Raw genomic sequence first — 16,580 nt, forward strand, 5'->3', positions numbered from 1 at the left:
AGTAACGAATGTTGGTTATTATTATTTGTATCTGTCTTCAGTGCCTAGTATGTGAGAGACGCTTAGTAAATTCTTGTCAGTTGATTGATTGGATCAAAGAATGAATTATCTGTCCTTAGATATGACACGGTCAGAGAAGAGTCCTCGACTGATCATCTTTTTGTGGGAAAGGTTCCCCAAGTCCGCTAAGTTGAAGAAAAGACTTCCCCTGCCCTTGGACAATTAGGATCAAATTAAAGAGAGGAGCAGCACAGAAAGAGAGGGCAGGACATTGAAATTTGGTAGTTAATACACCTATGGAGCTGTCCACATAATAACTAATAAGCTCAGAATGAATTGCCAAGGCTCAGCAAAGTCCCTGGGATCCTTTTAGGCAGATGAGACATAAATGGATTATTGTACTTAGTTAACTAGGCAAGTACAGGCAGATCATTGCTGGAGATACCTGCCTGGAAAGGCTAAGTTACCCATAGTCCTTGGCCCTTAAGCAAAACTTGGAGATTCTAAAATAGCAGGCTCATAAATGCAAGGGACTAGCAGGCTCATAAATGGAAGGGAATAGCAGGCTCATAAGTGGAAGGGAATAGCAGGCTCATAAGTGGAAGGGAATAGTAGGCTCATAAATGGAAGGGACTAGCAGGCTCATAAATGCAAAAGAACAGCAGGCTCATAAATGGAAGGGACTAGACTCCCGATTTCCTAACTGCAAGATCTCTATTAAGGACAGAGACAGGGAGCTTTGGGAATGGGGTGATTTGGAGCTGAGTGAACTGGCTCTAATCACTCCAAGTCCTTTCTTCCCAAGGATGCAAATGAGAGGAAGAATCCTGAGCTGGCCTTGGCTCTCCCAGAGCTGCCTTAAACTCCCCTCAGTTCAGTGGATGGAATAACTCATTTCTATGGCACATTATACTTAAAAAATGCTTTTTTATTAATTTTTCTATTTTATGCTATTTTTATTAATACTTTCCTATATTGTAGCCCTATGATTTAAGGAGTGCAAACTTCCATTTTATTAATGGCCAGCCTAAGGGTGGGAGAACTGGCATTGAACCTGCAGGCCCAGCCCTCTGCCCACTCCTCTCTCCTGGATAAGAGGGGAAATTCAGAGCACTGGGTTGGACATCCAGGCAGGGAGCTCCGCTCCCTGACCAGCTGAGAGATATGGCTGCATGACACGGAGCCAAATGCGTGGGCTCGGAAGCCAGGGGTTTCCGTGCTTTGGGTCCTGAGAGGCTTGCCTCCTGGGTCCTCGGTTTCCCCAGTCCAGAGAAGAGGAGTTCCAGCAAGGTGACCTCCTCGGGTCCCTTTCAGCCGCGGCCGTGCTCTGAGTCAATCATTCTCTGAGAGGCGTTGGGACCGGGGAGGGCCCCTTTCCCACGGCCGTGAGGGCTCCTTGGCTCACCCCACTGATCCCTGGTTCACGCAGACTCCCCGCGGCTCCGCTTTTAACTTTCTCTGCCTAGTCCACGTGCACCGGTCTGTCTCACGAAGTCCGAACGGTTCCTGTTCGGACATGGGAGAGAAGCCTAGGGATGGACGGTCTGATCAAGCAGGACGTTCCTTGGCGGAGGCTGCTGCTGTTCTAGGTGACAAGGAGCATTCGGGGCCTGGGCCCGAGCAGGGCAGGGGCTGGCAGGACACCAAGTTAGGAGGCAGGACTGGCTGCCCTTTCCATGGATGGCCTATCCCCTGGACGGCCGGCAGCTGCCAGCGGGGGACCGGGCCGTGGGCCTCTGCGGCCCCCAGAAGGGGCGAAGCTGTGCCTGGGCTACGCCTCGGGAGCTAACCAGGGACAAGGACGAAGGGAAACGCTCGAAGGAGAAGAGGAGAGAGTGAGCCATTAGACTTCATGCTTTCTGGAAGGGCCTCTGGAGTCCGGCAGTCTACTTCTCAGGCCTTTTGGACCATAGCATCTAGGATAAAGTGGGCTGGGGGACAGCAATACCATATAACCGTGGGTGCCGCCGTACCAACAATCACTAGCATTTATGTAGCCCCCACTGTGTGCCGGGCACTGTGCTAAACACTTTACAGATATCTCCTACTGCTATTATCATCCCTATTTCCAGGGCGAGGAAACTGAGCTAAGATTAAGTTAAGGTTACATAAGTATCTGAGGTGGGATTTGAACTCAAGTTCTCCTGACTTCAGGGCTGGTGCTCTAAGTTTGTAAAATTCTTGTGGGAAATCAAAGAAAAAGGAAAATGAGTCCTATGTACAAGCATATTTATAGTAGCTTCTTTTTGGGTGGCAAAGATCAGAAATTAAGGACTGGAGAAACGGATATATAGATGTATTAAAATACCACACGAAGGTCCATATGGCGGGGGGGATTGTGCTGGAAGAAATGACGAGAGGTACAGAGAAACTCGGGGAGACGTGTATCAGCTGATTCAGAGTGAGCACAACCAGAACAACTGACAGCCAGGTCCTGCCTTATGAATACGGGTCTGGGGGCCTTCAGGCAGAGGCCCAGACCCCCACGTGTTAACGCCGGTTGCCTCTCATTCCAACCAATGAAACATTTAATAACACAACAAACCATCAGAGCCAACATTGAAGCCAAATCTTCCTAGCTCCCCCTCACGACCCCCAAGAAGCCCACAGTAGGGATGGCGACAGGGGGAAAGTAGGGACGGCGACAGGGGGAAAAGTCGGACCTCCTGAGTCAGCCTTAGGGGTCACCTAATCAGCGCCTTGCTCTAGAGTGGAGATATCAGAGACCTGCAGAGGTTTCCTGGGAGTTGTTCTAGGTCCTGCCACCTCATCTCGGGCAGTCTTTGGTCTTGGCTGGGCCTGGGGCCACAGCTTGCCCATTGTGCTCCCTTGAAGGGGGGTGGTCCCCTTTCTGTCCCTCCTCCTCCTCCCTACCCCTTCCCCCACGCCATCCCCCCTCGCTCATTCTGGCCTTTGGTGGCACTTTATCAATCTACTCATTATGTGCCAGGGCAATTTGGAGTAGCAGTGAGTCCCTGAAATAAAAGAGACTCAGTGACCACAGGAAGCTATTCCCAATGGGAAGGAAAGAAGAGAAATATGTCAGCCGATGAAAAAAAATCCTCCTGTATTTTGGGGTTGTGGGTTTGGTTTTGTAAATCTGTGGGAAAGAAGCCCGAGCTGCTGGGGGGAGAATGGGACGCATTGTACCGGCTGGAACACTCGGAGCCGCTCACTGAGGCAAAGGTCATTCTTAGGCTTTGGAAAAATCTCCCTTGGAGAAGCTTCCCCGGGTGACGAAGCCCCGGAGCCCTCCCCTCATCCTGAGGCAGTGCTCCAAAAGTGCAGGAGATTGGAGGGGGGGGACTTGTGTGGTATTGTGCAGAACACCCAACCTCTGGGAACCCCGGCTCTTCATCTATAGAAGGGATGGGGAGGGGAAGACCTCTGCCGTCCTCCCAGCTCTAAATCCATGATCCCCAAAGACCTGTAAAAGGCCCTGAGCAGATCAGGAAGGATCGGTCTATTTGTAGCCTGATTGAGCCATAAACTACTGCCTTTTTCTTCCTCTCATTAGTCCATCAATGAGCATCAACCAGCCTGTGCTAGGTACTGTTGGGAAGGAGGAGGAAGACGGTTCCTGCCTCCAAGGAGCTGCCGATCCCGAATCACATAATCTCAAAGCTGGAAGAGACCTTGGAGACCGTCTGGCCCGGCCCTTCCATTTACAAATGAGGAAACTGAGTCAGTTTCCCATACACAATACTCCGTCTCCCATCTCTGAGTCTTTAAATGGTGACTTTTACATCTGGGATGTTCTCCTTCTTTACGTCTGCCTCAAACACGCTGGTAAATTTAAGACTCAGCTCATGTTTCACCTTCTAGCTAAGATGGAATCTCGTCTCTTCAGATGGAAGGCTTTTCCTGTTTCCTTCCCTCCTTGATATTCCCTGAACTATGGGCCAGATCTCAGACCAGGAAGAGCTCGCCATGGCCCTCCAGCTCAGGAAGCCATCGCCCTCGAGACCACCCATTCCACCCTTGGAAAGCTGAGATTTTTAAACCTAAATCTCTTGCCTTCATCTTCCCTATTATTTTCTGCTCTACTTTCTGAAGTCAAACTGAACAAGATCCCCAGTGTCCCAGAAGCTCCCTGTCCTGCCCTCACTAAATATTCCCTTGTCTGAGTTAAACATCCCCCTTTCCCTCAAGCGACGCTCACACAGCGGGCTCACGAGACCCTTCTGTGGATGCTACACAACTTGCCAACGTCCTTCCTGCCAGATGACATCCCAAAGGAGTCTGTAGCTCACGCTGTAATCTAGTGAAGGCAAAGGACCAGGGAATCTGCAGCCATTCAATTTTAGGTTCTTGATTTAATCCCATCCAGATATCTCCAGATAATCCAGACATACCAGAAACCCTAAACTCACTTTCATAAACTGTCCTGGATTTACAGTACCTAGCAGAGGGAATATGTTGAGGAACCAACATTTGAACAGGTTTCATAGTAGTTAGAGCACCAGATCTGAAGTCGGGAAGACTCCAGTCCAGCAGATTTGACACTAACTAGCTGTGAGATTCTGGGCAAGTTACTTAACCCTGTTTGCCTCAGTTTTACTCATCTGTAAAATGAGCTGGAGATGATCAATTGGAGAATGGTTGAGTAAATTGTGGTACATGAACGTTATGGAATATTATTGTTCTATAAGGAATGACCAGCAGGATGAATACAGAGAGGACTGGCGAGACTTACATGAACTGATGCTGAGTGAAATGAGCAGGACCAGGAGATCATTATATACCTCAACAATGATACTGTTTGAGGATGTATTCTGATGGAAGTGGATTTCTTTGACAAAGAGAGCTAATTCAGTTTCAGTTGATCAAGGATGGACAGAAGCAGCTACACCCAAAGAAAGAACACTGGGAAATGAATGTAAACTGCTTGCATTTTTGTTTTTCTTCCCGGGTTATTTTTACCTTCTGAATCCAATTCTCCCTGTGCAACAAGAGAACTGTTCGGTTCTGCAAACATATATTATATCTAGGATATACTGTAATCTATTCAACATGTAAAGGACTGCTTGCCATCTGGGGGAGGGGGTGGAGGGAGGGAGGGGAAAAATCGGAACAGAAGTGAATGCAAGGGATAACGCTGTAAAAAATTACCCTGGCATGGGTTCTAGCAATAAAAAGTTATTTAAAAAAAAAAACAACAAAAACAAACAAACAAACAAAAAATGAGCTGGAGATGGAAATCCTTCGCCAAGGAAACCCCAAACTGGATCATGAATGAAAAATGACTCAACAACCACAGCAAATCTTACTTAATCTTTAGTCCCCATTCCCACACCAATAGTAGGGCCCTGAAATTTGGAGGAAGGGAGGAAAGTGAGGAGAATAGTATGGTGTCCCAGGAAATTCTAGGGGACCCAGAAAAGCAGATGACACTTGGGGGAATCCCTGAGGAGGTCACTTTCCCCCTGGCATTGGCCAGGGGTCTAGGTAAGGGACTCCAGGCCCCAGAGTAGGGGACAGTAAAAGGAAGGCAGAAGTTGGAGTTGTTCCAGTTGCAAAATCACTAAGACAAAATTTGCAGTTTATTTGTAGAGTTCCCCCCTCCTTTCCATTAACTCCCCTACCTTTGTGACCTCCACACCCTGGCTTGCAGACCCCGCTACTTTATAGGAGCTTACCTATTTGTCAGTCCTTGCTATCCTTCAAAAGTGACCAAAAAATCTGTCTCCTCCACTGGGCATAAAGACTTCCTTTGTGAGGGGTCATAATGGCTCCTCTGTGGCCAGAGCTCCTGGGACAGAACCCAGGGAGCTCAGCCATTTGGTCAGCTTGCTTCTCTAAATGAGGGCCATAGCCCAGGAGCAGATCCTGTTCCCTGGGGAACCGTGACCCATCCAGACGACCCTCCCCTGACCCAGAGAACTCTGCCTTCTCCCCCTTGAACCTTCCCCCCCCCAAACCGTACAAGGACTGCCATTCTCTCAACTCATTCTTCACCACAACTCCAAGGGGCCACTAATGTGAGCAGCGTTATTATTCCTATTTTACAGATGAGGAAACTGAGGGTTTGAAAAATGAGGTCCCCTTGGCCATGGTCGCCCATATAACATATGGCAGGGCTAGGCTGCCTCTGTGAACCCAAAGGATGGTCCAAAAGGGAAGGAGTAGACTGAAGGGGGAGCCAGAAAGTTGTACTCCTCTTTGGGCTACGATCTTGTCAGTGGGAAGCTCTATAGTACATATGGAGATCTTCCTTATTGTTAGAATCTCACTGCCCGTGACTCGAAAGCACAGAACCTCACCAGAAGAAAGTTTGTGTTAAAAGCTTTTTGCTCCAGGAATCGGCTCACGACATTCCAAATGCAGACGAAATTTCCCGTCTCACTCCAGCCGGCTCTCATTCTCCCAGCCAGCCCTGTTGACTTGACTCGCAGCCAATCCACCGTCCTGCTTCAGACTTGCCCAAGACTCATGTGCTTGACAGACTATTTTGATGACTTGCTGTTCCCTCTGTATGACCCAATATAGACACTGAATATTCTTACTCCATTTAAATTTTTCCCATTTAGCTCATTGGAGCGATTGTAGATCTTCATAAGGGGATTCATACGGTCATAGAATGTAACTGGCCCAGTGACAACTGCAAACGAGTATCAAAGGATCTCTCCTTCCTTAGGAAACTCCTTTTCCATTTGGACTTTGGGGAAGGCCTGCTAAACAACAGTAATTTCCATTTTTGAGAAATATACTGCTCCTTATTTTCTGTCTTGCTTCGTGTTGGTTTGCAGAAGGCTGTTGAATAAAATGATTTCTGGAGTCGCATGTATCAAGAAAATCTTGTATGATCATAATATATGCATGGGAGTATAATGTATTCATGATATATGCATGGGAAATAAGCCTTTCAGGCTGTATTTTGTATTATTAAGTCAATTTTAAAAAATAATGATCAATAAACAATAAGGATAGTGGGATTTTATATTCTCTTCTTTTTCCAGTTGCTTAGGAGGCTGCTAGGAGATGCAATGGGATGGATAGAGCAATGGAACTGGAATCGAGAACTGAACGGAAATCTAGTTTCTGACCATAATAGTCTAGGCAAGTCACTTGACCTCTGCTTTCCTCAGTTTCCTCACACGTAGAATGAGGAGAATAATATCTCATTCTTCCTGGATTGTTGTAAGGATAAAAACCATAATATTTGTAAAGTCCATTGCAAACCTTAAAATACTATATAAAAGCTGACTATTGTATTTCTGTTTGACTGTGTGGCTATGAAAAGTCAGAGAATATTAAACGCAAAGCTTGGAGGGAGATCACGGAATCCAAATTTTCATTTTACACATGAGGAAACCAAGGCTCAGAGGAATGAAATGACACAGCTTACACAGCTCGTGAGTGACAGAGGCAGGATTCAAACTCAGGTCTTCTTCATTCTCAGTCTAGCCCTCCACCTGCTGCTTCCCCATGTGGTCTGCTGGACCGCCCACCTGGGACCTTATGATGCTTTCATCACAGGCTCCTTCTTCTGTGTCAAGACCTTCCTTCGTGCCTTCCCTGCACACGTGCCTCCTTCTGGGTTCCTCTGATCTCAGGGTGGCCAATTCCTCTTCTCTGTGTCTCAGGAAAACTCTAGGGGTTTCACTCACGAGGCCCCACTGATGGGCTTCGCGTTGGTTATTGGACCTCTAGTTAAAAGTATTTTAGTAGGAACGGCAAGGATGTTTATTGTAGAAATAAAACCCCAAGCTGGGGCACAATCTTCAATACTTATGTGAGGTTTCTAGGGAAAGTGGGCTCAGACTTACAAAATGGGAGGGAGACTTAAAAAACTCGGGAATCCATGGGTCCCCAGGGTGGCTCACAATTCTTGCTTCATAAAGGCCCTTTTCTTCCATTGAAGCTTTCTGTTAGGTGCAGCTCTCCAATGGATTCCCAGGGTTTTTGTCCCTGGAAAGTTCCCTCCCCCAAGAATTTTTTCTCAGTGAGCTTATAGTGTTCCTCTTGACTTCCAACGCAGACATTGCTCCCAGTCACTGCCGGTCTGGTGCTCAGCGGCCACAGCCAAAAACACTAATGGGACATCTGGATCTTCTACACTTCAGAGTTCCTCAAATCCCGATCTGGGCAGTCCCATCGCTGGCTCTTGTCCACCTTTCCTCAGGCAGCCTCTTATATGTCATTAGCAGGTCTCTTTCTACTTCTTGCTGGCTTCACTGGCTCCTGTTCAGTCGTTCCTGTCTCCAATAACGTGGCTAAGGAGGAGCAGAAAGATGGAGAGGGAGATTCTCTCTCTTTCCCCAAGACTGACTCCTCCTCAAGGGCCTGGAACCCGCGGGTCCTGAATTTAGAGTCCTCTCCCACTCAGGACCTACTAGTTCCAAACTAGCTTGTGGTTGCATGTATGATCCCGTGGGCCATGGCTGGTTCTCTTCAACCGGTCCCAAGATGTTTCCAGTGTGACATCATTTACTTTCATTAAGTGATTCCAAAGTTCCTGTGATTCTTTCAAATTGAGTGAGGATTCATTTACACCTAGTTTACTTTTGACTTATTGATTAATTTAATCAATATTATTGGCTTTCCTCTCTCTCTCTCTCTCTCTCTCTCTCTCTCTCTCTCTCTCTCTCTCTCTCTCTCTCTCTCTCTCTCTCTCTCCTCTTCTTCCCTTCCTCTCTCCCTATCTTTCTCTATGTCTCTTTGTGTCTCTCTCCCTCCCCCCCTTTCTTCCTCCCTCTCTCTCTTCCCCTTCCCCCACTCTCTCTCCCCCTCCCTCTCTTAGTAAGCTTCTCAAGGGCAGCATTTTTATCTCCAAGTGTTAAGTATAAAGCCTGAGACACAGCAGGTGATTAACAAATATTTGCTGATTGCCTGATAATTTTAAAGAGATGGCAAGCAGCTTTAAGTCAATAGTTACCACAGCCCTCTTGGTCATGGATGGGTAATTTTAACAGCTATGGCTTTTTCCAGCCATTTCCAGCCATATTTTTTCAGATAGCTTAATTAACGCTTCAGTGCTCTTTAAAAAATGATGTTGTCCACCACACAGATGTCTTTGGTGTCCTTGGGTTGATAAGGTCACTTTTTTCCACGTTCATCTTCTTTTATCTCATTTTTCTTTCTTCATATGGCACATCAAGGACTGAGGCCTTGGGTCCAATTGGGTCAGTCCTGACTCACTGATGATGAGAATAGCTTGTTATAAAAGCACAAGCAGATTGAGTTCATCGTTTCCTTGTTTTTGTCCTTTTGTTTCTTCCCTTATAAAGCCTCTTGGCAACCATGTGCCCCAGTAAGTTTCTCTCCTGTTGCTTTTCGCTCTTTTGCGATGCAATACTCCTCATAATCACTAATCAGATTTCTCTGAAATGTCTTACAAATTAGTTTATTCTCTCCACTGATGTTGCCCTTGAAAGTTACATCTCTCTGTTTGGCAAGGAGATCAAAGGGGCTGTTTTCTGAATCAATTGGCTTCTGTCCTCTTAACAAATATGTGAATTTATTATCCACTTAATTCAGAACTCTTTTATCCAAGTGAATTCCTCTGGCACTGGGTTCTTTTATCCCTAAAGATGGAGGTGCTGATATGGGTAATTTTTGAGACACCCCTGACCTTTTTCCAAGTTTGGAGGTCTTTCTAGCTCAAGAAGCAGAGCACAAGGGATTAAAAGAATCATCAGGAGACTAATTACTTCTAAATCCTACCCATCTTTCAAAGGCTGGCCTGAGTCACACCAGCCGAGAGCCTTCCCTGACCCCTCAATCAAACATGAATCACTAGTCATTCAGGGTCTGAATCATTCAGTACCGTTTATGTGTTGTTCAAGTTTCATCTCCGGTAGGAGGAAGAATAGCCGGGGCAATCTGTCTTCATGTATCCAGAGGTCGGTCACATGGAAGAAGTAGACTTTTCTGTTTGGCCCCAAAGGGCGAACCCAAGGAAGAGTTGATGGAAGTTACAAAGAGAGAAACTGAGTCTGGGTAGAAGCCTTCCAATGAGAACTGATTGTTCAGTAGGAAGGGCTGATTCAGATGGGAGAGAGTTCCCCATCCCTGGAGGTCTTCAGGAAAGTGTGTAAAGGTATGCTGTAAGAGGATTCCTTTTGGTTTGGGTCAGATGAGCTTCTGAAGTCCCTTCCAGACTTCTGTGAATCCCAGAGAGAGGAAATAATCCCAAACTGCTCTGCCAGGGAGTAACAGAGCCACGACTTGAACCCAGACTTTCTCACTGGGGTCCAACACCCTTCCCATCATGTCTACTTGCCAAAGAGCAGCCAGCGTCCAATCCAGGGTTGGCCACTTGTGAGCTGTCTGACTTTGGAGAAGCCCCATTCCAGGACTCCGTTTCCTAATTTGGGAAACGAGAGGGCTGGGATAGGTAGCTGCCTAGGCCCGTGCCAGCTCGAAATCTGTGAGTCCATGAGCCGCACAAGAACTCTGCCCAGTAGTTCCTCATTCCAGTTCCCTTAGGGCCCTGCCAGGTGAAGGCCAATTTACATAAATTTAATTACATTAATGTGTCACTGGCTAACAACAGCTTGATAATTTATCCCTCCCAGCAAATGTATTTCCATTGTGCCTCGGACCCTGGAGTAGGGGTCAGCCTGATTCCTGGAGCCCGGCCACAAACTCTTCAGGCTCTCACTCCTCAAACCAGTTTGTCTTGGGGCAGTCCCTCCTTTCATCTCCACCCTGGGAACTGGCAGAGGTTCAGAGACGTACATTTGGAAACGGGGCCTAGGAGATCACAATGGCCATTCCAATGGCTTTGCTGGGGCCCGGACACAGCGCGGCCCAGTGGGGAGCTCAGCTGGACTCAGCCCAGCCGTCATGCCGTCCCATGGCACCACCTGGCCCCCTTTGAGAGAAAGGCAGGGCAGGGAAGAATCCATTCGGAGAGAAAGGAGTGAACCCAAATGCTGACCCCTCTTTCTCCTCCCGCTCCCAAGTTCTCGGCCCTCTCTCCTGCTTCCTTGCCACACCCTCCCTTCCCCTACAGTCTCACCCCTTCTCCCTTTCACCTGATTTAGGTGATGTTTAGCAGTAAGGGTTGGATTACTTCCAAAAGAAACTGCCAGAGGGTTTCAACCAAGGGACAAGTGGGTCCAATCCCTTCATTTTATAGATCTAGAAACTGAGGCCCAGAAAGTGATTTATCCAGGAAGGGAGGAAAGGAACAAGCAATTATTAAGTGCCTTCTGTGTGCACTGTGCTCCATGTTTTACAGACATTCTCTCATTGGTTGTCATATCTCAGATGACAAGTGGCTGAAGAGAGATTCAAACTCAAACCCTCAGCCTCCAAGACTGGGGCTCCTCTCGCTTTCTATGTAGAAGCTCTCTTTGTGGCCAGGCTCTTTGCCTTTTCTGGGGGTGGATGTCCCCCTTTAGTTAGGGAAGGTTAATGGACCTCCCTCCACATCATGTTCTTAAATTCATAAGCCAGAAGATGAAGGAAAATAAGTCTCCAAAATGGGTTGGCTTTCTCATCCTGTCACCCACCTTGTACCCCCAGCTCCCCCTTTCTGTGGACAGCACAAGCCCCCATCTTCAACTCTTCCTTCTCCCTTTCCTCCCCAAAGCACAAGCCACCAGCCTGCTTTCTCCCTGCTTCCTCCTCTGTAAAATGGAGGCTGGAACGCACCTGCCTTCTAGGGCTCTGGTGAGGATCAAATGACATGAAAAAAACAATAGCTGGCCTTTACCTACATGTGTACAAATATACGCATCTGTAATATATCATTATTGTTGCTGTTTATCATGTCTAACTCTTCTGATCCCTTTTGGTAGAGATACGGTGGGGGGGGGCATTTCCTTCTCCAGCTCATTTGACAGATGTAGAAACTGAGGCAGGAAGGGGGAAGTGCCTTGCCTAAGTGTCTGAGGTTGGATTTGAAATCAAATCTCCCTCACTCTAAGCCCACTGCACCACTCAGCTGCCCATAATATGTATATGTGTATAGGGTGTGTGAGTTAATATACATGTACCTTCAAGGTTTAGCAAAGAGTTGTTAGGTAACTTGCTTAGGGTCAAACAGCAAATGGTCACATTTGAACTCGGGTCTTCTTGAATCCAGCTCCAAATTTCTAACCACTACTGAGCTCATTTTTTCCCTTTAAGTAGAGCACTACATGAATGCTGGCCACTGTGTGCTATTACAGAATGCTTTCTTCTCCAGCATCTCTCCTGCCAGATTCTTTTTTTTCTGATTAAATTCATTTCAAAAGTGATGTGACTTTAGTGAACTACTTCCACTCTCTGAGTCTCAATGTCCTCATCTGTAAAATGGGATTAACAATACTCACATATTCCTATCACCTATTCCATAGTTCCTACAGTGCTACACTATGCTAGCAAACATCTAGTGAATTTGAATGTAGATGGCCAAAGAAACCGGGGGCACTAAATTCAACTCACCCTATAGGTCACCCCTATGTTGTGTTTCATAGGTCTGACTTTGGGGGAAACTAAGAGGTGGGGCTAGGAAGGGGTGCGTAAGTGTTAGCTCACTTTTATTACTTTGCTTCTCGGATCCTCTCCTAGAGCAGGCCATCCTAACGGGGGTGAGACTCATCATGGTTCCTGCTAATCATGCTCCTCCCCAGACATTCACATCTTCCATCAAATCAGAACTGCCATTATTCTAGCAGAGCCAGGTCACCCCCTATGCCCATTGCTCCCTTCACCATCCCCTAAACTTCCCCAGCCAGTATCCCCTTCCATGGTCTTATTCCCTAGTTAGCACATGAGTTTTTGAAGGCAAGGACTGGGTCTCTTTTGTATTTGTAAACTCTTCCTGTGCCCAAACACCTAGCAAAGTACTCAGCACACAGTAGGTGCTTGCTAGATGTTTTTCACTCATTCACAGAAGTGCATAAATGACTATATCTCATCATTATTATTCAGTTCAGCAGAGGCTAAGCCAATATTCACCTGCCCAAGATGGAGAAGCATCATGGGAAACCAGACAAGTCCTGTCCAGTCACTCAAGCTCTCAGCATCCCAGACAAGCCCCCAATATGCCAGATGATGATAACATCCCAGGTCCAGAGTACAAGAACACATGGACAAATAATAAAACACAATATGACAGGGCTGAAGAAGATATCTGGATAAAATGTCATAAAAAAGGTGAGAAAGAAAAGTCCTTTCCAGCTGGAAAATCCTGGAAGGCTTCATGGGTCCTGAAGTGAGGGGAGGGTTTTTTATCAGGGATCGAGATTAAACCTGAAGGCACTAAGGCAGGAGGAGGCTGGCTGAGGGATCCCGAGGACCTGGAGGTCCAGTGTGGCTTACACACTGTGTGCAAAGGGTCTGCAAAGTGGTGGAGGCAGGGAGAGGATTGTGGGATGGCCAGCCCTTCTTCAGAGCGTTTTCTCCTCCAACGTCCAAGACCCAGAACTCTCCTGATTTCCTGCCCCCCTCCCCCCCCCCCCGCTTTACACATGCTTCTGCCTCCTTATCTTGAGATCACAGAATCAGAAATTCAGCCTTACAAGAAGTCCAACCTCTTCATTATAGATGCCCACGAAGGTGGGAGTTGAACCCAGAGCTTCCCACCATGCAGTCCCCTTGCTTCCTCCATTCTGTTGATGACCTCAACATGGACAAGGTGCAAAATATCTCAGTAGTCACCTACCTGTAGAGACTTCCTCCTTCTCCTCTGCCCTCTGCAGGTACAGGTTCTCCAAGGCATTGTTGAGGGACTCTTTGGAGAGGTGCTGTTGGTCAGGCAGGATGCTGGGTCCCCAAAAAAAGAGAGAAAGAGAAAGTAAGAAACTGTGGGACAAGGGAATCTCGGGGGGGGGGGAGAGGAGGGATTGTGGAAAGAGCTGTGGTCGAAGACCTCTGTTCCAGTCCTCCCTTGGCCGTGGACTATGACAACACGATTTTGGCTGAGTCCCTTCCCATCTTGGCAACTCAGTATCTTATCTGTACATGTGCTAACCACACCACTCCACCCCCTTCCCACCCCCCTCCCCCTGGAACCATCGATTCCCTCCTCCAAGGCCATCCTGTTGGCCCTCCACCCAAGGTGACTGGAACAATAACCACTCCCATTTCTACTGCACCAAGTTCACAAAGTGCCCCCGCCCCCTGTGGAGGAGGGATAATCACTTCAATTATCTCTGTTTCACAGATGAGAAAACCGACACAAAGGGCAGTCATTTCAGCAAGGTCACACGACCCAGAAGCTGCAGTCTTAGCATGAGGCACACTGCCTACTTGGTGATGTTGGGGCCCAGAGCCCTGTAGGAAAGTCCGGATACCTGATCTAGGGCTGGAAAGGACCTGAGCCATCGCTGGGGGCCGGAGTCTTGCAGGAAAGCCCTGATCACTGATCCAAGGCTGGGAAGGACCTGACCCACCACTGGGAGCCTGAGTCCTGCAGAAAAGCCCAGATCTCTGATCTAGGACTGGGAAGGACCTGAGCCACCAACTATGGCTCCAGCTTAAGCAAAGTGACCGGGCCAAGGTGATAGAAACAGTGAGTCATTGGGTTGGGACCCCGATCCAAGACCTTTCCCCAAGTCCCTGTCATCCACATTTCTAGCCAGAAGAGCACCACCTGTCTCCCAGGAGCAAACAGGGTCATCACCACAATGGCACCTTTCCAAGAATGCAAGTTCCCTGAAGGAAGAAAGTGTTTTCTTTATGGTTTAACATCCTGGTGAATCGTTGATTGGTCGGCTGATCCAGTCTCCTCCTTGGGTCCACCAACAGCTGTGAGGCCCCGAGGCATGAGAAGGAATGCACCATTACCTTGGGACCATCCGGTTCAGGAACTGCTTGGCTTGCTCCCTGGCCACAGGTCACCTTGCTCCTGGAGCCCGACACCTTCCCTGGTCTCTGACGCCAGAGCCGCTGGCCCGGTGATGGTCCTGAAGGAGTTTGCCAACTAGGTACCTCATCCACAGCCCAGATACCTAGGGGGGCATGGAAATAGTGCCCAGCCTCCTGTAAGATCATCCACAGGGTCATCTCCTCCGGAGGCTTCAACGTTCTCTGGGAGAGCAAGGGATTCCCCAGGGATGCTGGTCTGGGTCTACCCAGGAGACCCTCATCTTCTTCGCAGCCCAGGAGGACTTCAGATCTCTGATGATGAAAGGGAAGACCGGACAACCTTCCTTTCCAAAGGGACTACTGGGGCCCGGGGAGGAGGGCAGGCTTCTTGCCTCCAGAACAGTTCAGGATCCTAGCATTTGGGGAACGTCTCCAACCCTTATGGGAGCTGGAATCTGTTCTAAAACAACTCTGACCATCCAGTCACTTCCTGAAGACCTTCGGGAATGAGGAACTCCAGAGGGACGCCCAGAGAAGGATCCCTCCGCTGGTCAGTTTGGGATGACCCTCATTTTTATGAAGTTTTTTTTTCTTATGTTGGATAGCCAAGGGGTGTGAGCCTAAGTCTCCCCACACATTAGCAGCTCAAATATTTGAAGATGTGTCTTCTCTGCTCCAAGAGAAATACCCCCAGGCCTTCTTTTGCAGGATCTTAAGCAACCTAGACATCCTCCTTCCTGATGCCCACAGGCCCAGACCAATCCATCAGCCCTTCCCTCTCCCAAAGGCTGCTGGGGGGAGAGGAGGGACCATAGGCTGAATTACCTTCTCTGAACATCCTGTCTTAATTCTTTCAGAAGCGGTGGAATCAAACTGAGCTTTCGAGCCTGTCTTGGAGGAAGTCTGTTCAAAAACCTAAGATTAATTTTAAAGTGACATAAGTCAAAAGATTAGTGAGAAGGTGTAAGAGATAGAAGAAAAAGGGGGACATGAAAGTCAAATCCAGGGGGCTTGGATTTATAAAGCACCATTCCAGCTCAGGGAAATAAGCACCAAAGAATTCCAGCCACTCTCCAGGACCTCTCTGCAGCTACTGGACTCTTCCCTTCCCTTAGGGTCAAGAGAGGGAAACAAAAGACCTGAAATCCTTTCAGGATGAGGGGATCACAAGGCTCTGATGGTAAAGATCCTCAAAGATTGGTCAGCCGGGAGGACTCCTTGCCTCTACTTTGGAAGGCAGCCAGCTGATCCATCTCCTCTCTAGGCTTTACCCAGGGTGTTTATGAATTTCCCAGAACTGAGAATTCTAGACCTGAAGCTCAAACCATTTTCCTTCCACAAAGAAGGTGCCAAAATATACTAGGAAGAAGATCAAATCCAGAGGCAAAAGCCTAGGTTCTAAGTGATAGGATTCTTCTGAACCTTCAAAGCTTGATCTGAAAAATAAGGAGGCTGAGCTGGATAATCTTTAGGATCCAATGCTTGACATTTAGACCCATGGGCCCTCCAACTTGGACATCATTTGTTCTCTCACATTCTAGGTCTTAAGGTCCTCTCCAGCTCTGACAACTTAAGCAGATGTTGGTTCACTGACACTAGTTTTTCTACTATCTTTGTCAAAAAGAAAAAACTTTGTAGATGACTTCAATCTACTCTTATCTGAGCTTATACTAAAATGAATCTATATTTTAAAACTTTTTTCCACCTAGAAGTGTTGCTAGAGTTTCTCCCACAATAAAAACATCATAAACTATAATTTTAAATGGCTAAATGGGAACCAAACATTAGCTCCAGAATCAGAAACAGCTTTGGAATTCATGTAAGGTCATGTCTAA

General features: G+C 47.5%; 1 protein-coding gene across 4 annotated transcripts in view; it reads right to left on the bottom strand.

Annotated features, from left to right (window-relative positions):
- ACSBG1 (acyl-CoA synthetase bubblegum family member 1) overlaps positions 1 to 16,580 on the bottom strand; it is a 103,760-nt gene that overhangs the window by 30,178 nt on the left and 57,002 nt on the right. For 3 of the 4 annotated variants that reach the window (XM_051982410.1, XM_051982411.1, XM_051982412.1), the window contains 2 exons: positions 15,571 to 15,660; positions 13,601 to 13,701 (listed from right to left, as the gene is read on the bottom strand). In XM_051982410.1, coding sequence (XP_051838370.1) covers positions 13,601 to 13,701; positions 15,571 to 15,660 — 191 coding nt within the window. The remainder of the gene's footprint in view (positions 1 to 13,600; positions 13,702 to 15,570; positions 15,661 to 16,580) is intronic. The other variant, XM_051982413.1, reaches the window with a different exon arrangement.

The sequence above is a fragment of the Antechinus flavipes genome, chromosome 2, assembly GCF_016432865.1.
Source record: "Antechinus flavipes isolate AdamAnt ecotype Samford, QLD, Australia chromosome 2, AdamAnt_v2, whole genome shotgun sequence".
Classification (NCBI taxonomy): domain Eukaryota; kingdom Metazoa; phylum Chordata; class Mammalia; order Dasyuromorphia; family Dasyuridae; genus Antechinus; species Antechinus flavipes.